This window comes from Meles meles, chromosome 20 (assembly GCF_922984935.1).
Source record: "Meles meles chromosome 20, mMelMel3.1 paternal haplotype, whole genome shotgun sequence".
Taxonomy (NCBI): Eukaryota; Metazoa; Chordata; class Mammalia; order Carnivora; family Mustelidae; genus Meles; species Meles meles.
The window spans coordinates 1,159,294-1,184,557 of record NC_060085.1 but is presented as its reverse complement, the minus strand read 5'-3'; the positions used below and the strand labels follow the sequence as shown (position 1 = coordinate 1,184,557).

At 67.2% G+C, this 25,264-nt stretch overlaps 2 protein-coding genes across 5 annotated transcripts; one reads left to right on the top strand and one right to left on the bottom strand.

Moving 5' to 3' along the window:
- Positions 1-703: 703 nt before the first annotated feature.
- Positions 704-25,264, bottom strand: CSNK1G2 (casein kinase 1 gamma 2). 4 transcript variants are annotated; one of them, XM_045990496.1, is made up of 12 exons: positions 25,035-25,263; positions 9,063-9,498; positions 3,445-3,485; positions 3,241-3,310; positions 3,017-3,165; positions 2,705-2,939; positions 2,555-2,640; positions 2,397-2,481; positions 2,160-2,308; positions 1,880-1,963; positions 1,695-1,801; positions 704-1,600 (listed from the first exon to the last, which is right to left on the bottom strand). In XM_045990496.1, exons 2-12 carry the CDS (start codon positions 9,244-9,246, stop codon positions 1,546-1,548), a joined length of 1,245 nt encoding a protein of 414 aa, XP_045846452.1. In that variant the 5' UTR covers positions 9,247-9,498; positions 25,035-25,263; the 3' UTR covers positions 704-1,545. The 4 variants fall into 4 exon arrangements, with proteins under 4 accessions (XP_045846452.1, XP_045846455.1, XP_045846451.1 ...); XM_045990499.1 differs by lacking the exon at positions 25,035-25,263 and adding an exon at positions 3,717-3,804 and having other exon boundaries at positions 9,063-9,201; XM_045990495.1 differs by having other exon boundaries at positions 3,017-3,310; positions 25,035-25,264.
- LOC123932386 lies at positions 5,661-7,867 on the top strand. The gene is made up of 2 exons (XM_045990500.1): positions 5,661-5,723; positions 5,809-7,867. Exon 2 carries the CDS (start codon positions 5,817-5,819, stop codon positions 6,696-6,698), a length of 882 nt encoding a protein of 293 aa, XP_045846456.1. The 5' UTR covers positions 5,661-5,723; positions 5,809-5,816; the 3' UTR covers positions 6,699-7,867.

The following is a 25,264-nucleotide window of genomic DNA, read 5'->3' as shown; positions in this document are numbered from 1 at the left end:
AGGCGGTCGGAGTCTCGCCACCTTCGCCGGTGTCGAAGTCACTGTCCAGGGAGGCTGGGAGGCCCCTGGCTGAGCTCCCTGGTCTGCAGTGGACAGGGTCACGTTCTGGTTTTGCTAAGAATTCACTCCCTTTGCTTTCGGCCACATCACTCCAAGACCCCTCCCTCACAAGGGCATTAGCCCAGCCGGGGGAGACCCCGTCAACATGACCTCACTGACCCTCACCACGTCCAAAGATCTGTCCCTAACACCGTCCCCTGCCACGGCGGGTGCCAACACGATGAGCGCTGGGAGAACCGGCAGCCCGGCAGCCACCACGACGTTTTTCCTCCGTGCTGCATTCAGGGCACCGCGTGAGGCCGTCCCGGGGTCCCCCACTTTGTCAGGTGCACAGGGACCCAGTGGGGCTGCCCACCCCCGCCACGTCTCCCAGAGGAAGCCACTTTGCCGGGGTTTCTAACGTGTTTGTGTGAAGCCAGGCCCAAGGAGACCCGGCCCGTACCTCCACGCTCATCCTGACCAGGCCACAGCAGCGTCCCCAGCCCCCAAACGCAGCCTCGCCCAGCGCCAGCGTGGACCGGAGCTCTGACGTCCTCGTCTCGGGAGCAGGGGGTCACGCCCCGGGCCTGCCCTTCTTAGGGACGCACACACCCGTGCTGCCCCAGCCAAGCCTCTTGGAAACACCGGACACCACGCTCAGGACTGCTTTCATTTTCCTTTATTTTTTTTAAAAAAGCCCCTAAACTCTATGGCTTCCAGGAAGCGTCAGAGAAACCGAAGTGCCGTTTCTGTACACGGTGTAAAGCAAGGCCTAGACGCACACCCGCCCCAGGCCGGCCCCGCCGCTCCAGCCCCGGGGGCCAGCGCAGGCCCTCCAGGGGACTGAGGGGAACGGCTCCCGCCAGGGCTGCCCGGCCCGGACGCACCCGCGGGGCTGGCACAGGGCTTTAAGGCTCTTGTCTCCCGCTGCTCCGCCAGGGCGAGAAGCCCGCGCACGCCCGGGCACAGACCTCAGCCTGAGCGCCGAGCAGGTGCCGCCCCTGGGGCTCTGGGCCCTGGACTCGGCTCCGAGCAGCGGCGGCCGCAGACCCCGCGGGACACTGCCGCCGGCCCAGGCTCTGCCGCAGCATTTGGTCGGGGTCTCCCCCACCCCGCCTTCCCCTGTGGCGCGGGGAAGCCCAGGACGGGCTCGCCCCCCGCAGCGACGCCCACGGTGCCCCCTCGAGAAAACGGCCTTTGGATCGAGGGAGACAAGCTGGACTTTATGAGACTAACGGGGCGGGCAGCGCGGCGGCCGACTACTCACTCCGGCGGGCGGCGCCCCCGCCGCTCCTCCGCGTTTCATTCAGTTACTGCTCTCGGAGGGAAGCGCTAGACTCGGGTGTAGAAACTTCGGCCAAAGTCTCGTGGGAAGGAAGTGAGCCCGCGAGGGGCAGGCGGGCAGCTGCGGCCAGCCCTGCAGTCTGCGTCCTGGCTGTGGCCGCGCGGGGGGCCGGACTGCCCCGGGGGGCTGCGGCAGGAGGGGTCGGGCGCCTCGGCCCGGGGTCACTTGTGACGCTGCGCTGCTTTTCTCTTCCTCCTCTTGAAGAAGCAGCAGCACCTGCACGGGGAGGGCGAGGGCACACGGACATGTGGCACGGGGTGGGGAGGGGGTCCGAGGGGCCCCCGTGCCCGGCCGCTGCCCGGGGCCTTACTTGGTGTCGTCGGCCACCTCCACCTCCGCGGGCGCTGTGATGGGGGCGTTGGAGTGCCCGGCCGTGGGGTCGTCCGCGTTCAGCTCCCCGTTGGTGGAGTTCAGCGCCTGGGTGGGGGCGCGGCAGGCGGGTCAGGCGGGCCCTGCCCCACCCCCCATGCCGGGGTCGCTGGCCCAGCCCCTCACCTGGTTTTTGCTGTGTGGCTGGGCTTTGTCCCGAGGCTGAGGCTGCGAGGGCAGGTCGGAGTGGACCGTGCCGATGGGCGTGGGCTGCAAGGGGTGCGGGGCGCACTGCTGAGGCCACCCACCACGAGCCCGGGGCCGCGCCCCACCTCCCGGGGCCGCCCACCACTCACCGGACCCCGCCCCAACGGCTGGGTCCCGCCGCCACCGCGGACTTGCCTGGCCGCCCGGGGCCCCGCCCGCCGCCGGACCTGGACTCTAGGACCCGCGGGGGCCCACGTACCAGGGGCTTCCCCGCCCAGTCGTACTCGTAGTCGAACACGAAGCCGCTGCGGTCAAAGAGGTCGGTGAAGAGCTTGCGGAGATAGTCGTAGTCCGGCTTCTCGAAGAAGTCCAGGCGCCGCACGTAGCGCAGGTACGTGGCCATCTCCTCTGTGGGGAGCCGGCGGGGGGCGCGGGGTCAGCGGGGCGGGGGGCGCGGGGTCAGCGGGCCGGGGCCGCGGGGCGGGGTGGCCCTCACCTGGGAAGCTCTCGCAGAGCACCTCGATGGGCGTGGCCCGCTTGGTGTCGCCGATCTTCTGGTAGCGCTCCTTGAGCGTGTCGGCCTGCGGGGACAGCGGTCAGCCGAGCCCGCGCCGCCGGCCCCCCCGCGCCCCCGCCGCCCGCCGCCGCGCCCACCTTGAGCCCCTGCCAGGGCAGGCTGCCGCGCAGGAAGTACATGAACATGTGGCCCAGCGCCTCCAGGTCGTCGCGGCGGCTCTGCTCTGCGGGGGGAGAGCAGGTCAGCGCGGCCCGCGCGCCCCCCCGCCCGGCCCGCGCGCCGCTCACCCTTGCCCAGGTGCGTGTTGATGCTCATGTAGCGCGCCGTGCCCGTGAGGCTCTTGTGCTCCCGGTACGGGATGTGCTTCTTGGTCTCGGGGTCGATGTACTCCTTGGCCAGGCCGAAGTCGATGATGTGGATGGCGTGTTGCCGCTTGCTGCCCGGCCGGCCCACCAGGAAGTTCTCGGGCTTCACGTCGCGGTAGATGAGGCTCTTGGTGTGCACGTACTCCATGCGCGTGATCTGCGGCGGGGGAGGGCGGTCAGGGCTACCCCGCCCCGCGCCCCGGCCCCGCCCCGCCGCAGCGCCCCCGGCCGCACCAGCTGGATGGCGATCATGAGCACCGTCTTGAGCGTGAACGTGCGGTCGCACAGGTCGAACAGGTCCTCCAGGCTCGGCCCGAGCAGCTCCAGCACCATGGCGTTGTACTTCCCACACGGACCGAAGTAGTAGACCTGAGGGACGCCCTCTGCGGGGGCGACACAGACTCGTGGGGGGCCCGCGGAGCGCCCTGGGCACCGCACCCGCACTGCGCCCGCCGTACCTGCCGCGTTGAGCTGCTTGTAGAAGCGGTACTCCAGGTGCAGCTGCGGCGCCCGCGACTTGATGGGCTCCTGGGAAGGGCAGGCGGACATGTGGTCAGGTGACCCCCCACACCCCGTGTGCACACCGCCCCCCCAGGAGACCCTCGGCCGGTCTGAGCCCGGACGCGGCCCGCCGGGCGGCGACACAAAAGCCCCGGACTCACCAGTTTAATAGCCACGTACTCATTTGTGTAGAGATTCTTCCCTGCGGGAGAGACGTGCGTCAGGGCCGCAGTGCCCGGCAGGGGGCCGAGCGCACCCAGGGGCCTCCGGGGGCCGCCTCCTATTCCCCGGCAGACCCCCTTGAGCTTGGCCACGTCCTGGGAAGGAAAAGAACGCCTACGAGGCCCCCTGCCCTGCCGCGGGCGGCCCCATCTGCCCCCACCCTTGTCCTCGAGGCCCCCCTGGCAGGCGGCCCTCTCCTCCCGCCACCAACCAGGCCCGCCCACTCAAGGGGGCGGCTCCCGACTCCTCTCTAGGGACTCCTTCCTGCCAGCACACCAGCTCGCTCCAACTTCTCCCATCTAAAAAGACAAAGAGAGAAACCGTAGACCCATGGCGACCCCAAAGCCCCTCTTCAGCTCCCACGGCAGCAGAGCAGGAGAGGGCGGTGTTCCCCTCGGCCTATGCCATCTGACCTGCAGCAGCCGCGTGGGGCTCCCCAGAAACCCCCGCCCCTTTCCCCTCGAACAGCTGCTCGGCCTCTGCCCAGGACCAGCCCCAGAGCGCAGCCCCTTGTCCGTCCCACCGGCAGACCCCAGCCCTGTGACAGCCCCTGGCAAGCAGCCGCATGGAGAGGCCTGTCCACGTCCTGTCTTGCAGGGACTCACCCAAGGCGCTCCACACCAGGCCATCGGCACGGGAGCTCCCTTGTGGTGTGGAAAGGAAACAGGCCCCAGGGCCCTGCCCCTTGCTGGAACCTGTGTGCAGTGAGACCCCGCCCAGAGCGCCTCTGGCGGCCTTCCCAGCACACCCGGGGCTAGGATCCGTGCGCCTCCCAGGTGAGAAAGAGCCTGGGCCGAGTGGTCTTCCCCAGCCCAGCGCAGACCAGCAGGACCTCCAGGAGCCACAGAGAAAGAGCCCCACACCCAGCCCCAGAGAGCGGCGAGCACGTGAGACCCCGAACCTGCCGCGGCTCAGGTTTCGCCTGCTAGAAACCCCACACGGGGCTCCTGGAGAGCCGGCCCAGCCCAGCAGCTCAGGGCTTCTGCAGCGGGGTCCCGCACCCTGCGGCTTTGAGGTCGGGTGAGCCGCAACACCGCGGAGGGCTGCCCGGGGGCTCGGCCCCGCCCCTGAGCCCCTCCGCGGGTTACTGGGCACTGCGCCGCCTCCCGCAGAGTAGCTCCTCCCAGCCCGACCCTGGCCTGTGCCCTTAGACTGGCCTCACGGGATCCGGAAGGCCACGAGCGTGGCCCCCCACAGTATACCTGCTCCTCCCGGAGGCCACGCGTCCGTCCCACTGTCCCGGAGGAGGACCCGCTGTGGGGAAGAGGCCCCCGCTTACCCCCCACCCCGTCATGGTGTCACCCGCACCCGGCTGTTCCTGTGAACCGGCTGCAGGCTGTCGCGGGGCTCCCCCTGCCCACCGCCCCTCCCCCAAGTCCCCGCCCCATCCCAGGTGTGCTCCGGGTGGTCTGGGGCACCAGCGGCCTCGGCCATCCTAGGGCCTTGTTTCCAGGGGCGGCTCGAGAGTCCACGGGTCCGTTTCCCTGACACGCTGCGCGGGCCCTCAGGACAACGCGAGGAGGGGCCACCTGACCCCCCAGCCGCCAGCCGCCACGTGCGAGGTGACTTCTCACGGGGGTCCGCAGTTGTCGCTGGGGAGCGCGTGACAGCCTGTCAGAGTCCCTCCGCGGGCCCCGGCAGGTTTCGGCACGCTGACAACCGGCAGTGTTTCAAGTTTTCTTTCCCAGCTGTTGCCCAAATAGAAAAGCTTCTGGCGGCGTCCGGAGAGCCCGCGAGCCGCCGCGGGCCGGGCCGTGCCGTGCGGGTGCGCCCAGCCGGCTCTCCCCATGTTTCCCCCTCTTCGCCGTCGCGGGCCACGGTCGCCCCGCGCGCCGGCAGACCCTGTTCGCGCCGTAGACGACCAAGAGGCTTATCGGACGCTCTCCTGAAGCCCCGCTTCCTTGCTTTTGATGAGAAATGGGTTTTACCTCTTACGTTCCTTCTTCAACACCTTATGAGAAAGTCTCGAACACCGAAAAACGGAAACACCACGCGGGGAAGACCCACACCCTCAGGCCGGGGTGATAGCGGTGCCGGTCTGCTCCCTACCCCACTGCCTGGCCGCGCGCCTGTCGCCAGGTCACCTCCTTTATTTACTTATTTTTAGGATTTTATTTATTTATTAAAGAGCGAGCGAGCACAAGCAGGGGGCCAGCAGAGGCAGAGGGAGCAGCAGGCTCCCCACTCCCCGAGCCCGATGCAGGACTCGATCCCAGGACCCTGGGATCATGACCTGAGCCGAAGGCAGAGGCTTCACGGACGGAGCCGGGCAGAGCATGTCAAAGCAGCAGCAGCCTCCGTACTCCAGCCGATGAGCGCGGGCCGGGCTCAGCAGGACTCGCGGTGCCTGTTTTCACTGGAGGCATTTCCCGGGGACGCGCGCACCCGCCGGGCCCACGCGATGAGCTCGGGCAGATGTGGGATGCCGCCGGCTCCACGCCGATGCAGAAGCCAGCCCGAGGCAGCGACCGAGGGGGCACCACCCTGCCCGTCCCCCCCTCCCGGCTCCTGCCGTGTTTCTCCGAGGACGCCGGCTGGCTCCCCGGGCGCTCTCCCACGCAGCGCGGGGCTGGGTGCTCCACGCCGAGCCGCCCTGCCCGGTCCGCTGCTCGCGCTGCACACGTGGCCTGCGACTCACGTGGCCGCCTTCACTCGTGGCCGGCAAGGCCGAGTGCCTTCTGCGCCCCCTGGCGACTCAATGGCTGCTTTTGGGAGCCTCTCTCCACGCCTGCTGCCCGTTTCTAACGTGGTCTCTTTCCGTCCTCCCAGCAGCAGAACGGGGCTCCAGCTCACGACCCCGGCGACCTGGCTGGGCGCCCCTCTCCTGCCCGTCTGGACTCACGGCGTCTTTCTACACCGAGCCGCCCTTCCCGTGCGCGACGCCGGAGCTCTGTCACACAGCGCTCGGCAGCACCACCTGTCTGGGGCCTGCCTGTCCACGCTCCTATCCGGCTTTCTCGTGAAAACACGGGGTGTTTTCCAAAGACAGAGCGAGCCGGCAAGCGCACGAGTGGGGAGAGGGCAGGAGAAAAGCGTGTCCCGCAGCCGCCCGCGGAGCGCAGAGCCGGACGCGGGACTCAATGCCACAGACCCGAGACCGCGCCCCAAGCCGAGATCGAGAGGCAGCCGCTCAACCAACCGGGCCGGCCAGGCGCCCCTCACAGCAGGAAGCCTTAAACTCGGAGGATTCTGACCCTTTACAGTCACTGATCACCGGGTCTGGTTGAAGAAACTGGCGTTCTGACCGCCTGCGTGAGTCCGGGGACAGCCAAAATCCGGGAAGGCCAGCGCGTGGAAGGTGAGTGTGTGCACACGCGCCCACTCGTGTCTGAAGGGAGCAGCACGCAGCTGGAGGCGGGCAGGTCCTTGGGCCTCAGAGGGCCTCCCCCACGTCAGCGGAGTCACTGTGCTCTGGAGGGCGGCGAACAGGAGGAGGATCCTGGGGGCCGCAGGAGGCTGCAGCGGCGGCCGGCCCGGTGCAGAGTCCCCCTGCGCTCCCCCGACCCTTGGCTAAGAAGCCAGGATGCCCTCGCCACGGGACAGAGGTGACTCCAGCCCGAGTGAGGTCTGCCCTCAGCCGAGTGCCCGCCCCCGACGATGTCAAGATGAGCCTCCGGGGCAAAGTGTCACGCAGACGCCCCACGCGGCACCCCCACTCCGGCAGAGAAGGCGGTGCGGGGGTGTGCGAGAGGCGGCGAGCGAGGCGGTAACGAGGAGAACGGAGCCGGAGGTGCTGGATGCTCAGCGTTGACCACAGTCACGAGGACGCGTGGACTCAAAGGATGAGACGGGGGACGAACAGGCAGATGGGAAACTCCGAGGGGGAAACGGGGCGTCCGGAGAAGTGAGAAACGCCGAGTGTGGAAGGAAAGATTCGCCCCCAGCAGCTCCGACAACAGGCCAGCCGCGGCGGAGGGAAGGAGGGTGAACGTGCAGACGAGCAAAACCCAACGGGACCGAAGCAAAGGGAGGCCACGGGCCGAGGGAACACCCCCCGCTGCCTGGGGAACCCGCAGGAGAGCGTCGAGCCCCTCGTGCGCGCCGGCGGGTCGGACGATGCAAAAGGCTGAAGACGAAGGCAGGACAGAGCCGGAGAGAGGACCGAAGGCGCTCCGGTGTAGTGGAAAGGGCTCACACAGGTCTGCAAAGCGCGCGCAGTCCCCCGGGACAGACACAAAGAGATGCGCCCTGAGCCATGCAGACTCGAGGTTTGGAAACCAGAGGCAGAGAGAAAACCTCCGAGTTGCCAGGAAAAAAAGACGCACGACGGACAGGAGGGCAGCAATCCCTGGCAAGTGCGCCTGGAGACCAGCCGGCGTCCCCCAGCGCGCTCCAAGCAGAGAAGTGGGACAAGCCTGAACTCGGGACGGGGCCGCGGGACTCCCGGGCCCTGGGACACTGCCCGTGGGAGTTCAGAAATGTCGCCACCCCTGCGGGGCCCAGTCTGGCCATTTCTCGTCTGCGACCCGGCGCTGTAACAAAACATCTGCGCACGACTTGGGGGCGCACGGAGCACCTGCACCCACGGTGGCGGAAACCTATGCACAGCCACACGTCCCCGAGCAGGAGGACAGATGGGGACAACGGGGCGCGGTCACAAAGACGGACAACCAGCTACCTACACACGCAGCCGCGGGGCCACGCAAAACCATGCGAGCAGAAGCCCAGCAGAAAACACGACGCCCCTCAATTTTTAAAAGGCTTGAAGCCCAAAGCTGCAGCACCCCACAGCCCCATCGCACCCTGTCGTCCGTGCACCCCCAGACTCTGTCGGCTGCTGACCCTGACACCCAGAAGATAGGCCCGCATAGCCCCCGGCTGCAGGCCGGCACCGGGCCCAGTCTGTGTGAGCACGGGTGTGCACTCACGCACACGCTAACAGGGCGGCGGGACAGGGACAGGGTGGCTCCGTCTGGGGTCGGCTGCGGGACTGGCTGCAGGATGTCGGGAGGGCCGGACGCCGCCGCCCTCTGCCGCAAACTCGGCAGCCTCGGTGCCCAAGTGACACCCGCACCCGCCGTTCGAGCCCAGCACCAGCCCCGCCAGCCCCCACACGGGGATCGGACCCCAGCCCCCGACAGTTCGCTCGCTCACAGACCCCGAGCCCAGGGCTTCCTAGAGCCGCAGACGGGCGGTGAGACGCCACGGCCCAAGCCCGGTGCTGGCAGCCTCGAGTGCGCCTCTGGCTCCCGACGGGACCCCCGCAGCCTCCCAGGGCCGCCGGCTGGGGGAGGGCTCAGGCTCTGCCTGCAGCTCCGGGGCTCAGCCAAGGGCTCCGCGGGAGCCGAGCACCCATCTCACCGGCTAGTGCCCCTGTCCCCGCCAGCTAGAAACTTCCACGTGGGTTCTCCCCTGCACGGCGGGGGGCACGCAGATCCCCACCAAGCAGGGAAACACAGGTAGAGGCTAGGGCTCCACCCCTCCGGCAAAACCTCCCCCTCGGGGAGCAGAATCTCACACTGAACTCCCAGTCCCAACATCGGACGTCACGTGGCAGTGGGGCCCGCAGCCCTGCCGGGCAGCCCCCCCGTGCCCCAGAACGTAAGCAAGGGCTCACCTAGCCGGAGCTCCCCGAAGTTGCCGCAGCCGATCTTCTTCCCGACCCGGAAGTTGGGTCCCACCATCAGGACCCCTGAGCTGGTCCCCGAGCTCCGGACGCCATGGCTGGTCCGGCCGCCGGCCTTGGACATTCTCCGACCCTCCTCCGACTCCCCTTTCCCTCCTTTCTTGTCAAAATCCATAAGTTTGTGGTACCCTGGCCTCTCCACGGTGACTCTGCTGCCGTGCAAATCCCGGGTCCGGGCAGACCTGAGGCTGCGGCCGGCTCTTCGGGGCTAGTACACCATGGCGGCCCGGCGGGCTCCCTGCTAGTGAGACGCGGGCGCTTGCCAGGGCCCGGCCGTGGCGCTCATCTCGGTGGCCTCGGGGTCGCATGCAGGGGGAGGACACATTCTGTGGACAGGTTCCGCCGCCTCAAATCTCGTAGCTCCCAGCTGGTAGAGAAACAAAGACGGAGGTTAGGAGGCCACACGTGTCCACGACAGTCCCAGACCGGCGGGGGGACCCTCGGGCAGCACCACGAGAGGCCTGGGCGGCGATCCAGCCCACTGGAAAGACTTCTGAAGGTGCGAGTGCGACCCACGACTCTCTGGGGGACAGAGGGGTGCAGTGACTCAGGCCCCAGTGAATGCCACAGGTCAGGCTGGTGGGGGATGGGCTCTGTTGAGGGACCCCCACCCCATGACTCGAGGACAGAGCCTCCGGCAGAGGGGGTGGCCAGTCATGTGACCGAGGCCTCAGAAACCCGAAGCCAGCTGTGGAGCCCCAAGCCTGGGTGCAGAGAGGGCAGGGAGTGCCCAAGGCTGAGAGACCCTCACCACCGACCTCGGATGCCTTAGGGCCATCCCGCCACCCCCACTGCGTCCCACCCTGAGCTGGGCAGGTGGCCTAACGGGCAAAACTGTGGCCTGTGGTCAGGCGGGGCTGGAGGGAACCTTGACCCTGGCAAGGCTTCGCTCGGTCAGCAGCTGCCCAGGGAAGGCGGGTGGCCCAGGCAGAGCCGGCGAGCTGGGCACAGACTGTGCGCGTCACTGGAGTGGGACCAGCCTTGGCCGGAGCGACGACGCGGGAGCCATGGACGGCTTAGAAGGAAGGGTGGGTGCCGAGCGGCCCCCAGGATACAGGGAGGAAGGGGCCGGCCACCCACACTGGCTATGGCGAGGGGCAGGTACCCACAGAAACAACCCCGGCCAGCGGCCTCCAGCCCAGGTCCCCAGGCCCTCCCAGACCTGCGCCCACCGAGCAGACTCAGCCCGACCAGGCCTCTCTCCCCAACCCCACCAACCGCTCCGGCCAAAGCCAAAGGATCTCCTCAAAGAGCAAGCACCCACGGGCTCCTGTCAGCGCCCACCACCCAACACGCCCTCCTCTAAGTCAGGGCGGGGCGCCCGGGTGCCTCCAGCAGCTGACGGAGTGAGACGGAGGGTTTCGGCCCAGGTCGTGATCCCGAGGTGGTGAGAGTGAGGCCCAGGCCGGCGACTGTGCTGGGCGCGGAGCCCGTTGACATGCTCTCCCTTCCCCGCTCGACCTCTCTCCAAATTAATTAATTAAATAAATCTGAGGGGCGCCTGGGTGGCTCAGTGGGTTAAAGCCTCTGCCTTCCGCTCAGGTCATGATCTCAGGGTCCTGGGATGGAGCCCCGCACCGGGCTCTCTGCTCAGCGGGGAGCCTGCTTCTCCCTCTCTCTTTGCCTGTCACATAAATAAATAAAATCTTAAAAAAAAATTAAAATCAATTAATTAACTAATTAAATCTGAGTGCGCCGCCGGAGGCCGCTACCCAGCTCACGCCCGGCCCGTCCGGTACTCAAGGCCTACCACCCCCGCCCTGAATGTCCACGCGTGGCTGACGGGACGAGGTGACGGGAAACAAGGCAACAGGGGCCCGGTGGGCGCACCGTGGAGGGAGGCGGCGGCGGCTGGCAGCCGGGAACGCCAGAGGGCAGGCTGCTCCCCCACGCCGCCGTCGTCCCCTCCTGGGCGCAGCTGGCTCGGAGCAGGCAGGGGTCCACGGAGGGCATCCCCGGGCCGCGTGCTCAGGGAGGGGTGATGGCCCAGGGCTGTGGCGTGCGCACCACGACGCCCAGAAAGGCGAGCTGCCCTGGGAGTCTGGGCGGGGCCTCGCTCGGTCCCTTGCTCCTGCGGGAAGGCCCAGGCAAGGCCCCGCCTGCTGTGGGAACCATCCCTCCCGCAGGCCCTGGGGGCCAGAGGAGCGAGGCGGTGTGCTGGGCCTGTCAGTCAGGAACAGGGCCCGACGCGAAGAAGGGGGCGTGCGGGGATCCCCAGCCTCCCTGCTCTGTCAGTGACGTCCCACGTGCCCCTGGGCAGAGCCTAGAACACGCAAGGGGCGTGGGGTCTTGGGGACAGTGGCTGGGCTCCCCCCGGAGGGAACAGGGCCATGTGAGACTAGCGGAGCCGGCCCCCTTCCGTCTTGGGTGCCTGGAGACCCTGCAGGAGCCCCCCGAGCGCACCCGGGCTCCACCTGCAGGTGACCCCACAGACACCGTCGCCCCAAGTCTGCTATGAGAGCCGCCCTCGTGCCTGTCCCCAGCGTCCACAGGAGCCAAGCTGCGGGAAGAGCCCGGATGCCCCCGACAGACGAGCGGGCGCACGTGCGGTCCAGGTACACACGGACGTCGCGCCGTCATCGGAGAGGACGAAGTCTTGCCATCCGCAATGACGTGGACGGAACCAGAGCCGGTGCCGCTGAGCACAATCGGTCAGAGGAAGACAACTGCCACAGCACGTCACGGATATGAGGAGAAACCAGACAGGAGCACAGGGGCGACAGGAGAAAATGAAACTAAGATAAAACCCGACAGGGAGACAAACTGTAAGAAACTCCGAGCCTCAGGAAACAGACTGAGAGCTGCTGGAGGGGAGGGGCCGGGGGGCGATGGGTGGCTGGGGGATGGGCACCGGGGAGGGCAGGCCCTGTGCGGGGCGCTGTGGACTGTAGGACCGGTAAGTCACACACCTGTGCCTCTGACACCAGTGATACGTTATATGTTAATAAAAAAGTACTTATTTCCTGTAAAAACAACAACAAAGCCCTCGATGGGCTCCGTCCTCCTGCCGACTGAGCCAGACCCCGCCCCAGGCACACCGTGGGGGCATCGGAACCACACGAGGAGCTGGACAGCACCTCTCTCCCGAGAGGGCAGACGGCACCTCCCATCCCTTTGTCCTTGCTCTACCGTCGTCCGTATCATGGATATGACCCACATCCCATACCGGTCACCCCTGAAAAGCGCACAGCTGGGGGCGCTCAGTGGGCTAAAGGGGGGGGCTCAGTGGGTTAAAGCCTCTGCCTTCGGCTCAGGTCATGAGCTCAGGGTCCTGGGATCGAGCCCCGCATTGGCGCTCTGCTCAGCAAGGAGCCTACTTGTGATCTCTGTCTGTTAAATAAATAAATAAAACCTTTAGAAATAAAAAAAAAGTCTAAAAAAAAAAAAAGCACACAGTTCAGTGGTCTTTAATCCAGAGTTATCCAACCATCACCGTGATCTAATCCCAGAACCTTCTGTCTCCCCAAAAAGCAACCCCAACCCCATCAGTCATCACCCCTGAGCCCCTTCCCATCCGTGGAGGAGCCTGGTCTGGGCACGTCACACGCATGGACTCACACCCCGTGAGGCCTTCTGTGTCTGGTTCCCTCCCCAAGCGTCGTGGGCTTGGGTCCGTGCCAGGGGCCACGGGGCACCGCGCGCGTCCGTCTGTGGGCGCTGCGAGGCGAGCGTCCGCGGACACGTGCGGCTGTTGCCGGCGCCGAGGGACATCGTACCGAAGCCGTCCGAGCAGCAGCGGCTCCGCGGCCCGGAAGCCCCCGGCCCGCGTGCGGGGCCGCCAGCGCTCCTCCGGCTCTAGCCCGGGCTGCCGGCCCGGCGGCGGCGCCTCTGTCCACGTTTCCCCGAACGCCTGCTTCTCTCTAGACACGGTCTCCTCCGCCAACCGAGACAGAGGCAGCCAGACCAGCTCCCCGAGGGTGACGGCGGCTGAATGTAGTCGTGAAAAAGGAACGGAGGAGGGGACGGCGGCAGCTGCCCTCGGGACGGCTTCTGCAGGCTGCGGGGCCCCGGGAGTGGACGGGCACGGCCCGGTCTGGAGCTGCCTGCAGGGCCGGAAGGAGCAGAACGGGACGGAGCAGAACGGGACGGAGCAGAACGGGGCAGGACGCGGTCATCAGCCGGGGCAGGACTTTTGTAACGAACACCTGGTTCTTTGGTGAAAAGCGAAGGACAGACGCCACAGCACCCCCACACACCCCTCACACTCCCGGCGCCCTCCCTGCTCCCCAGGGAGCCTCCTGGGTTCCACACCCACGGGGCGCCAGAGCCCACCTACTGCCCCGCAGGTGCTCAGACTCTCCTTCCCCCAGAGAGCCACCAGGAACGGGCCACCTGCGCACACGCACGCACACACACGCAGGCACACGCGGGCGTGCAGAGACACACACAGACCCAGAGTCCTGCAGATGTAAGAGCCACAGGAGCTTTCAAGCTCATGAGGGACACGGACCATTCTCGCATCTCCTGACGAGGGGTGAGCTCCAGGGGCGAAGGGGGCCAGGGGCTCCCCGCAAAGGCAGCGTGCTGGAAGCTAGCAGGGGACCACCTCAGAGCCATCCGCTGGGGTCGGGACGTGGGGTCCCGAACACAGGCTCCACACAGACAAAGCCAGGACGACTCGGAAAGACAGACATCTGCTCTCTGTCCTGGGGCCTGGCACGGAGCCCCTCAAACCCGGGGCACTTCCCGAGAGACGAGCGGGTCTCGGCTCTTCGGAGGCAACAGCAGTCGCCGGGCAGGTGAGCGGGAAGACCGCGAGGAGCGGAGCCGGGAGGCCGGGCAGGCAGGGACACCTGGCTCTGGACGCCGCTCCCTGCGGACCTCCCAGGACCGCTCTGCCCCAGCCACGCGGGAGGAGCTCCTCTGTGGGCCACACGCTTCAGGACCTCAGCCCCCACTCCTCCTGGGCGCCCCCCGCCGGCGGCACAGGGTCCCCCCAGCAGCTCCCTCCCGAGACGGGCATCTGCCCCGGCCTCAAGACCCAGGTGCAAACCCTCTGGGCCTGCAGAGCTGCCCTCCGGAGACCGGAGAGCCAGGGAGATCCCTGTGCCTGGGGGTGGCTCTCAGGGTTCCCTCCAAGAGACCCATGTGCTCGCCCCCGGCTGCTGCCTGTGACGGTGGGGCCTGACAGCAGACCCCTCCTGCTGCCGCCTTGGAGAACCCTGACCGTGGGGGTGGCACGCTGGGGGCTTGGGGACACCGTCCACACCCCTCACTCTCTCTCCAAACCCTCTACGGGGAGGCGTGCACCAGCTGGCCCACTCAGCAACAGGCTCCCTCTGCGTGAGCCTCCCCAGCGGCCCCTGGCGGCCTCCCCTTCCAGAAGGGGCCTCCGGTGGCTCCGGCAGATGGCGCAGACCAGGCACCTGGGCACGGCACGGGAAGGATGCTCGTGCGCGCACTGCCCCACACAGGCCCCTGGGCACTGTGCCAGCAACCCGCACCTGCAGCCCTCCCGAGCCCCACACTGGCCCCAGCTGGTCGGCGGCGGCCCCCCTGGGGGACAGCAGGCACCGTGGTAGTAGGTGAGAGAAGCCCTTCGGTCTGACCCCTTCCCGGGAAAGCCCTGAGGATACCAGCCCCTCTTCGACCCCACGGGAGAGGGCCACCTCCCCCCAACCCAGCAGACAGCACGGACCTGCAAACGTTCTAGAAGGCAGCCAAACTCAGTGTGTCCTGGGAGGCCACCCCACCCAGCACGGGCCACAGAGGGGCATTCTGGGTCGTGCCTTGGTACACTCTGAAAGCCAGGTGGGACCCACAGGGGACCAGCAAGAGCAAGTCACCTGCCGGCCTGGGGAAGCAAGGACAGGAGCAACGCAGAGGCCCGACACAAGGCCAGGACCGGGCAGGTGCCAGCCGGGCAACCCACCATCCGTCGGCCCCGGCCCCGGCGCCACCGCTAAGAGCAACCGTGTTGGAGGAAGGGGCTTCCCGTCCTTCCCTCAGGCCTAAGATAAACCCAGTCTCTGCCCAACCAACACGGCCCCCAATTCCCGACACAGGGCAGCCCCCCGAGGCCCCCTGACCCGGGGAAGGCCTCAGCCTGCCCCCAGGAAGAGGACCACAGACCGCGTGCCCAGGGGCCCCCGCGTCCACGCCGAGCAGGCCTTGTGGAGACCGCTCTGGGGCAGGGCTGTGCTCCTCCGAGCACCCACCTCAGGTGAGTTACCTGTCGTGGTTTTTTGGGGGTCCTCCATCTTGTCAGGGCCAGGGGCCAGCTCCCCCGGTGGAGGCCCCAAGAACCCCCTTCTCTGACCGCGTCCACTCAGTGATGTCACAGTCCCCGGCTGACATCACCAGCGCAGCCCCAGCCCAGAGCCGGGGCGAGTCTGGGAGCGCAGGCGCGCAGACGGCCTCCCTGCTGGGATGTGGGGCCTCCGAGGCTGCCCTGGGCCTCGGGCCCGACCCACAACACCCACCTCCGTGGGATACAGGCTGCGCCCCACCCCAGCGTCTCTGGCCACGCACGTCCCTCCTGAGCTGGACCCATCCTTGTCTCGCGGGGCCCTGATGACCGGGAGGCCAGGCCTCCTCCCAGGACTCACCTGGGCCCTGGGTCACGAGGACCCCCTGCGCCACATCCCGGTGTCCACACAGCACTGCCAAGTGTGACCTGGACCCCGGACACATGGCCGACCTCGTGGTTGCAGCCCGGAAGTCCGAATGTCAAGTCGTGTCATGACAGAGAAAAAAGTGCCCCAAGGGGGCAGGACCCCGTGACGCAGCCAGTGCAGACGTGTGTTCCGGGGAACAGGTCATACTCTGGGAGTCACAGACGAAGGACCGCAGGTAACCCGTGGGGGCGATCGCGGGACAAGCGTCCTCAGTGGGTGCCACACACAGGCCACTACTCAGTGAGAAGCAGACGACCTCGGACCGCGGTGAGCGCCGGCTCAGTGGCCCCGAAGGCGCACGGAGGCCACGTTGCAAGGACACGGCGTGGAGTCCTGGGGGACCGCGGACGGGGCGGCAGCCACCAGAGTCTGGTCTCCAGCAGCTCGGGCACAGCCCAGGTGTGGGCCCGAGCCCCGGGATTCACAGCACCTGCCTCGCGACCTTCGGGCAGACCCGGGTTTCGCACAATGAACCAAATCACAAAAGGGAGCTGAGGCCCCGATGACAAGCCCCGCAGCGAGCCCACGCACCGGCATCAAGCGGAGACTCCTAAGGGGGCGACCCCAAGACCTGGGCACCGGGATCCCCGGCAGGCACCTCCGGCTCTGTTCACAGGCAGCAGGACAGGACGCCCGGCAGGACACAGATCCCTGGGTGAGCTGCTGGGCCGTGGATCCGGGGCACCTGAAAACCGGTGAAACGGAGACGAAGGGAAGTGGGAGGGCTCCAGGCCGATGAGGGGCCTCACTCCAGTCCTGCGACGGGGGACGGCGCAGATGCCCACGGGGCCTCCCCGGCAGTGGGGGCTCCAAGGGGTGGGGCGGGCCCTGTTGCTCAGGCGGCCGGCACCGCGCCCCGCACGTGGCCCCCAGGGCCATCCGTCCAGCCCGGAAGTCACCAGTCACGTTCACGGAAGATGAACGAGGCGGATGCCAGGGGCTCAGTGGACGCCCGGGGCAGCCACATGCCAGCACTGGCCTCTCCCCCGACCGTTCCCAGGCACCCAGGAGAGCCCTCACCCATAACTTGTCAGAGAGCTAACCCCCTGTCGCGGGGCGGGCAGTCCCACGCCACATGACAGCCCCCAGAGAGCCCTGTCCCAGCAGGCCCAGAGTGACCAAGACACACGCTGGAGCAGTCCCTGGTGTGGCACTTGTGTTCTTGGAGAGGCGCGTCCGAAGCCCCAGATAAGTGACCCTCTGGCAAATCAGGGTAGGTTGTGTCCTTAGACAACTGTCCTCAGGAGGAGAGGACAAAGATGTCCAGGAAGGGCAGCCACAGCCAAGAAACAGCAGGGACAGCCCGCAAGACCAGAATCGGGCAGGGGCAGGCAGGGCCCGTCTGGAGGCCTGCAGGGTGGGTGCGGCCCCGCCACACCCGGATCCCAGACCTCTGGGCTCCAGAGCAGTGAGCAGCCCCGCTGGGGGACACCGCCAGTGGCCACAGGCAGGAGCCGCGTGGGCAGCAGGGACCCCTGGTGGGACGAACGCAGCCTGGGGAAGTCCTGCGGGAACCCCGGCCGGCCCTCCTCCGACCTCCCAGGGTATCCACACAAGGAACAGGGGACTCAGGGTCCCGGCCCGGAGGCTCCGACGCAGAGGGACAAGGGAAATCCCGTGGGGTTGGGATGGGGACCCGGGACAGAGCGAGGATCTCTGGTGAATGAGGGGTCGGGGCCTGCCCTTCACTGTGCGGACGTGCGGCGTGAGCGGAGGGCCGGTGTGTGGGCCCCGGGAGCTCGGTCCCGCGCGGGAACTCCGCACACGGCGGCTCCGGAAGAAGGGCTATTAGCAAAAACCCAAACTGGGGCGCCTGGGGGGCTTAGTTGGTGAAGTGTCTGCCTTTGGCTCAGGTCGTGATCCCAGGGGCCTGGGATCGAGTCCCTCATCGGGCTCCCTGCTCAGGGGAAAGTTCGCTTCTCCCTCTATCTTGCCTCGCCCCTGCTTATACATAAGCTCTCTCGCTCGCTCTCCCTCAAACAACTGAACCACCGAAACCAGGACACTGATTCATGAGGCCCACGTGTCACTCCGAGACACTGTGGGCACCTGCTCAGAGGAGCGTGGATGAGGGAGTCCACGGCCACGGGGCAGCCGGGCGCCCCCACACAGCTGCTGCAGGAACCCCGGGGTTCTAGAAGGGGCGGGTCAGAGGCGAGGAGGCAGAGATGGCCCCACGAGGGGTCAGACCCTAACCCGGAAAGCAGAAACGACGCGAGAAGCCAGGGCGCAGACAGTGACCACGGAGTCGGTGAAGATGGGGAGACCGGGGGCCTCGCCCACAGCGGGTGCAGAACACGGCAGCGGCTGCCGAGGAAAACCGTCCACAGCTCCTCAAACTTACTCACAGAGCCGTCAAGGGACCCAGCGACCTGCTACTCGGGGTCTACCATGGAGAACGGACAACATGCGTCCACACACAACCTGTGTGCCGTGCTCACTGCAGCCGAAAGGCGGACACAACCCCAACCTCAGTGTCCGCCCACGGACAAAGAGACATGCGTCCCCCACCCACAGGCACGGCACTCGGCCAGGAGCAGGAGCGAGGCCCCCACGCACAGCCCCGGGGACGGACCCAAGCCCACGACGCGCAGGGAGGGAACCAGACACAGGAGGCCCCACGGGGTGTGAGTCCACGCGTGTGACACGGCCAGACCAGGCTCCTCCCCGGACGGGAAGGGGGTCGCAGGGGTCGGGGCTGGGGAGGGGGTGATGGCCGATGGGATGGTGTTTCCTTCTGGGGTGACGGGACATTCTGGAATGACATGGAAATGATGGTTCCACAAAACTATGAATGTATTAAAAACCACCAAAGGGCACATTTCAGGGAATTTTTTATGTTTCAGTAAACTACATCTCAACTAAAACCAGACAAGCACAGTGCACGGTGTCTCAATAAAGCTGTTTAAAAAGCCACAGGGCGCCTGGGGGGCTCAGTGAGTGAAGCCTCCGACTCTGGGCTTCGGGTCGGGTCGTGATCTCAGGGTCACGAGACTGAGCCCCACGTCGGGCTCTGCAGTCAGCACGGAGTCTGCCTGGGGTTCTCTCCCCGTCGGCGCCTCCCACTCGCGAAGGCGCACGTGCTCTAAGATGAATCCTCAGAAAGTACTGAAAATAAGCACACACACGTGAACAGGCACAGTGAGGGGGCTGGGAGGGTGCAGACGGAAGGCACACCTGCGAGCCAGCCCGGCGTCGAGGCCCGCGTGCCCACAGGAAGTAAAGGACGCAGAAATCGGCAGCCCGCGGGGAGAGGCAGACAGGCTGACTCGCCCCAGCGTGAGAGGATGCCCCCCGCCACAGCCACCCAGGACAGGCCCAGTCCACGTGGCCCAGACAGCCGAGCTCACAGAACGGGGCGGTGGGGACCAGTCACAGACCCGGAGCAAGCCCGAGCTGCCCAGCCCCTGCCTCTGGCCACACACGTGGCAGCGCCTCCCCCGACCCTGGAACGGCCGCAGCGCCCGGGAGGCCCCTCAGAATGCACATGGAGCACCGCTGACGACCCGGGTTCCCAGCGCTCCCCGAGGGGCTGAGGCCGGTGCCCGCGTGGGTTGGGAGCCGCCGCTGAATTCTGAAGGTCCCATCCCGCAGCCCGCGGGCCCGCCAGCCACCCACCCCAGCCCGCAACAGCCTGGCACTGGCGGCCAGAACAGCAGATAAAAACGCCAGGAGCTCCGTTAACAAGGGACCTGGGACGGCAACACGGAAGCGGGTGCGAGGGCGTCCCGGGAGGACACGGGACACGCTCCCACGAAGCAGCTCTGACTGTCCGAGGCGCAAGTCCTGGGGCCCAGCAGAGCTGACGGACTGCGCACTGGGCCACGAATGTTTTCTGGTCAACTCTGTGTTACTTCTTAAAATCAAGCATTTCCAGTGAAAATTTAGCTCCCAGAGAGGGATGGGCCGCAAGGGTCAAACACACGTGTCAGCAGGAAGGAAGGAACCAGCAGGGTCAACAACGCCTCCCGCACAGGGCGCTGGGGCTCAGCGGGTTAGGCCTCTGCCTCTGGCTCAGGTCAGAGTCTCAGGGTCCTGGGGTCAAGTCCCGCATCGGGCTCTCCGCTCAGCGGGGAGCCTGCTTCCCCAACCCCCACCCCCCGACTTGTGATCTGTTTAACCAAATAAAACGAATTCCACCTGTTGCTTTTTTGCCAAGGCTGCCACCGACGTGGCCCGAGCCCCATCTCCACCCGGGATCTGGAGCACGTGTGCCTCAGAAACCCTTGTCACCCCCCAAAAGCCTAGGACCATCGAGACTACCTCGACGGGGAAGCAGAGGCCCAGGGGGTGAACGGGCCCTGGAGAGCCTGGGCGAGGGCCACGAGGCGCACCGGCAGAGGCGGGGCTGGGCCCCTGCACTGCAGCCCTCTGCTCTCCGCTCTCCCACCGGGCAGCAGAGAAGCTCCGCCGGTAGCTGAAGCCCGACTCCCGGCGCCAGTGCAGCTCCGGACGCCTGGCTGTCCTCTGCACCTCGTGCTGGGACCGTGGTCCCCATGGAGCCACAATGCAGCCCGGCCCGAAGCTCCAGGCCGCCCCCCGATGGCTCCCGGGGGACCAGCCCTGGGGCCCTCTCCCGGCTTGCGTCCTCAGACGTCGGGCTCCAGGACACAATGGAGGGCCCCACCGCACCCGCCCCGGGACCCACGGCCACACAGCCTCATGCTCGGGGAGGCGGCTCTCAGCTCGGTCTGGCAGCGGCTGGCAGCCAATCTCCAGGGCGGGGCTCTCAGCGGGGCCATCCTGCCCCCGGGAACCGCGGGCGACACCTGGGGACAGCCACTCCGTCATGCCTGCAGGGCTCCTGGCACCCAGTGGGTGGGGCCCGGGAAGCCGTTCAGCCCCCACAGCACCCAGGAAGCCCCCCAGGGAGTGCGTCAACCCCAGTGTCCGCAGCGCCGGAGGGAGGGCGCGGGGACGGAATATGTCCTCAGCACAGATTTCCAACGGGCCCGTCAGTGCGGCCCAAGCAAAAAGAAGGCAGCCCCGAGCAGGGGCCGGCAGTGAGTGGCCGTGCCGCGAGCTCCCGCCAGCCTCCCCGCGGGCGTCAAAGCAGAGAGGCAGGAGGGAGGGCGCTGCCGGGGCAGGGAGGTGCACCCAGGGCCCCGGGGCCCACTGCCCAGGCCGATCAGCCCTCCTGGCCCCACTGGCATGCGGAGCTGCTCGGGGGCTGGACTGGGGATGACTCGTGGGACACAGAGCCTCCTGCACCGTGCGGTAAAGGTGCTGTAAAGACATCGGTCTCCGGTCACCGCCCCAGAATTACACCCAAGACGTTTCTAGAAGCAGTGAGAGAGCCCTCAGGTGTCTGTGTCCCAATGAACCACACCCACCCCTCCCGGAAGCCCCCAGCCTTCCTGGAAGTCTCTATCTGGGATTTCTAACCCCTGAGACACACAAGTGAACCTGGGGAGACGCAGAACCTCAGTCCCTCTGCTGGGGAGCCTCGAGAGACGCCGCCCCACCGAGGGGTGCCGTCCGGAGCCCCCATGGCCACAGGTCTGCAGAAGGGCTCTGCTGGGCCCACTCCCTGCCTGGTGGGCCAAGGCTCACTCCTTGAGGCGGCCGCCCTGCTCACTCCCAGCCCACCCGCCGGGTCCTGGGACCACAGCAAGCAGAGACCACGAGAACAGCACAGTCCCGGGGGAGACACTGCCCTCATCCCCGTATCTGCCGGGGAGACAGGTACCTGCGCTCTAAGACAGGAGCTCAGTCTCCAGACCCAAAACCAGGTGAGGCCTCCCCTCACTTAGAGGGTGAAGAGTACCAGATAACTGAAGTCTCCCTTTACACACAATTTCCCTAAGACTCTAAAATATCACATGCTAGTGTGAAACCTGTAACAACGCAGTATGTCTCTTTCCGCCTCTTAAACAGGGACTGGCCGCCCCAGGGCCACCCTGGATCGTGCTGTAACCCAGGATGGCCCAGGACCCACCCAGGAGCCTCCCGGGTCCTGGCAGGAGGCTCTGAGCAGCGTGAGAAACGCAGGCACCTTGCCCACCTGCCAAAAGAGCTGCACCGGACTTGAGCTGCGGGGGGCAGGGGCTGCCGACGAGAGCCTCAGCAGACAGAACCCGAGGTCGACTCTGCGTCCCGGGTCTGGTGCGTCAGTTAACCCGACGCACGCCCAGAGCAACTTCAGGAACAAAACTTCTGGAGCGACGCTTAACTGCAGATGCTGCCGAGCTCCCGGAAGAGAAAGGACCCATTGCGAGGGGGGAGGCTCCCAGAAATGGGCCTCCAGCTGCCCTGAGGGTGAGCAGACCATGCGGGAGGCCTTCCAAGAGAGGGGACGCCAGGTGGGGCCTGGAGAGGTCCGGTGCGACAGCACGGCCCAGACCCACAGCCTGCTCCTGTGAGCAGGAAGACCGGGGGTTTCGGGGGCGCCTGGGTGGCTCAGTGGGTTAAGCCTCTGCCTTCGGCTCAGGTCATGATCTCAGGGTCCTGGGATCGAGTCCCGCATCGGGCTCTCTGCTCGGCAGGGAGCCTGCTTCCTCCTCTCTCTGTCTGCCTCTCTATCCACTTGTGATCTCTGTCTGTCAAATAAATAAATAAAATCTTAAAAACAAAACCAAACCGGGGGTTTCGGCGCAAGGACTTAACCCCCTGTGAGAGTGCCTCCGACCCTGCGGTCGGACCCCCACACCACAAGGGCCCTGTGTGGAAGACGGAGCAAGAGGGAGACACCAAGGCAGGCCAGCACCCGCGGGAAGCTGAGGACAAATGAAAGCTCCCAGCCAGCAGGAGCCCCGGGAACTCCCAGCACACCCACTCCCGCCTGGGCCAGTCCGGCCTGGCACCGTGAGCACCGAGGGGCACAGGCGTGCGTGCCGGCCTCATCAGGGCCCAGGCCTCCACACCCAGCAGGTCACTCAGGACTCTGCCTCCTCAACTGCACAACAGGGACTCAGCAGGCTGCCCAGCATGGCCCCCCGGAAGGGAAGGGGGCAGACTCGAAGCCACGCAAGGTTGGGGCCTTCCAGACTTTGGCTTGGTTCTCCCTTTCCCTAAGGGCCCACTGACTGCACCACGTGGAAAGACTCGACCCGTGGGAACATTCCCGTCGCCGGAGCTCTCCCCAGGGCGCCGGGCGGCCCAGCGCGAGCCAGCTAGGCAGCGATGCGGACCACCACCCCAACCGCATGCCCCCGCTCGCGCACGGGCGCCTGTCTCCCATCGGAGCCGACCATGCTGACCTGCCCGACGTCCCCAGAGGCCGGAAGGCTGGTGGCCCCCAGCGCCCCCTCTCCTGCTCCCCCCAGCCCTCTGCCCGCCACCGGACCTAGGGCCTTGATGGACTTCGACCTCCTCCTAGGAGACAGGGCCCACCTGGAAAGAACCTGCCAAGACAGAGATCCGCCCCACCACAATCAGGACGAGGGACCCCGCAGCTCGTGAGGTGACCTGGGGCAGCTCCATGGGGGCTGGGAGAAAGGGGGAACCTAACAAAGTCAACTATGGGACAAGCAGTGACTGGGCATCCCAGGGGAAAGGCCACCACAGGCCAGGGGGGCCCCCCCAGGCCTGTCCCAGTAAATCCGCATGGACACAAGTGACCCCGTGGGTGTCGGGAATGCCTACTGGGGCATGCTGGCTTCCCCGGAGCTGGGATGAACAGATAGGGAGGCTTTCAACTCAGGGGACAAAAAAACCTCACCTACTTCCTCTCGCAACCCAGAGGTAATTACTATGTAATTAAAAGGAGGAGAAAAATCAGCTGGAACCAGAACCAGCAGTTCAAAGAAGTCTGTCTTCACAGCGGGGACACACCCAGAGCCACGTAATGAGCTACTCGTCCCCAGTCCACTCGAGAAATGAGAAGTCGTCCACATCAGACGCGAAAGCCCTTTATGCAAGAAGATCCAAGCGCCAGCTTCAGACAGAAAGACCTGTGCCCCACAGCCCCGGCAGAGCCCCTGGGGCTCTGTCCACCCCCGGGGTGGGCCAGGTATGTCTGTCCACTCCTTTCGGACCTCCCTCCCCACCCCCGCCACACAGGTCCCACCTCCACTGGCCCAGCAGGCCCAGGACCGCTGCCCCCCAGCACTCGAGCACTCCCGTTTCTGAGGCCAGGCCACAGACCCCCCCAGAGGGTGAAGACAACACCTGGGGGTGCCACGGCCCACCCCACCCCCCAGCCTGCCCATCGGCCTGCAGGGCTCCCTTTCTTGGGGCACAGTTTGGCGGAGACACAAGCAAACAAAAAGCCAACTAGAGCGAAACCGCAAACTTCCCCCTTTCGAACCTGCCGGCCTGGCTCCCAGTCTGTCTTGTCAAGGGCCCACCTCCTCCGTGACCAGATCAAGTCCCCACGGACCTTACCCCCTACACTGACGCCTTTGTGCTCCCACTCATCTCTCACACCCACGAGCCGCAGCAGCCTGTGGGGCTGGAGACGCCAGCGGAGCCCGGCCATGTCCTGCAGGCCAGGACGGAGGCCCCACGCGGCGAAGGGCCGCCCTGCAGACGCCCCGAGTCTGAGAACTGGCCAGAGGGCCCGGGGAAGGCGTGCTGGAGCCCTCCGAGGCCCGCCCACAAACACCACCGCCCAGAGGCCAAGAGCCCCCAGGCCTCCCCAGGACGACAGCTCCAGGAACCCCCACCCCAAAAGCATCCCTGAGAAAGTTGGGGCAGGCGGGGGCAGGGAGGAGATCGGCGCGGCCACCGCCCCCGGCGAGCACACAGCGCACCCCCCCCCATCCAAAGTGTTTCCGGAAAACAAAACCGGGGGCGCGGGCGGAAAGGGGAGGGCACAGCCGCACCGAGGCCGCTCCTAAGCAGGGCCCGGCAACAGGTCACCGCGGACGAGACCCCCTGCCGCATGCCCGGTCCCCGCCGGCCCCGCTGTCCCCTCGGGGCCTTCCAGCCACAAAGCCAGGGACGGCTGGGCTGGGGCAGGGGTCCAGGGTCGAAGGGGGGACGTGCGGGGACACGGGCAGGGCGCAAGGGGCCCGAGCTCCCGGGGCCGCGAGGGGCGAAGTGGCGCGCGGCCAAGTGGACGGCGGGTCCCAAGCCGGGTCCCCGGACGACCGCCGCGCCTGCACGGGGCCGGGGGGCAGCGCGGCCCGGAGCCAGGCGTCGGGGAGGCCGGGAGCGCCGCCGCGGAGACGTCGGCGGGAGCGCGAGGCCGCAGGGCCCGAGTCGGGGGAAGGGGCCGTCCGGGGAGAGCGCGAGGAGCGAGGCGGTGGGGCCGGAACGCGGGGTCAGGGGGCGGGGGGGGGCAGGTGCGGGGGCCCGCGGCCGGGCGCGTGGCCGTGGCGGCGGCGAGGGCGCGCGTCCTTACCTCGGGGACTCCGCCGTGGCCGTGGCCGTGGCCCCCGGCCGGCCGGGCAGCGGCCCGGGCTCCCTCAGCAGCGCGGCGCGGACCCCCGCTCCGGGCCCCGCTCGCGCTGCGGCTCCGGCTCCGGCGCCCGCTCGGGCCCCCGCTCCCGCTCCCGCACCGCCGCCGCCGCCGCCGGCCTCCGCATGTTGGCGCGGGCCGTCCCCGCGGCGCGGGCGCCCGGCTCGCCCCGG

Coding starts and splice junctions, on each gene's coding strand:
- LOC123932386 (XM_045990500.1), top strand. CDS start 5,817: ATGAGCGCGGGCCGGGCTCAGCAGGACTCGCGGTGCCTGTTTTCACTG.
- CSNK1G2 (XM_045990495.1), bottom strand. CDS start 9,246: ATGGATTTTGACAAGAAAGGAGGGAAAGGGGAGTCGGAGGAGGGTCGG. Junction 3,486..9,062: donor CTTCGGGGAGCTCCGGCTAG/GTGAGCCCTTGC, acceptor TCTCTCCCGCAG/GGAAGAATCTCTACACAAAT. Junction 2,482..2,554: donor TGCCCTGGCAGGGGCTCAAG/GTGGGCGCGGCG, acceptor CTGTCCCCGCAG/GCCGACACGCTCAAGGAGCG.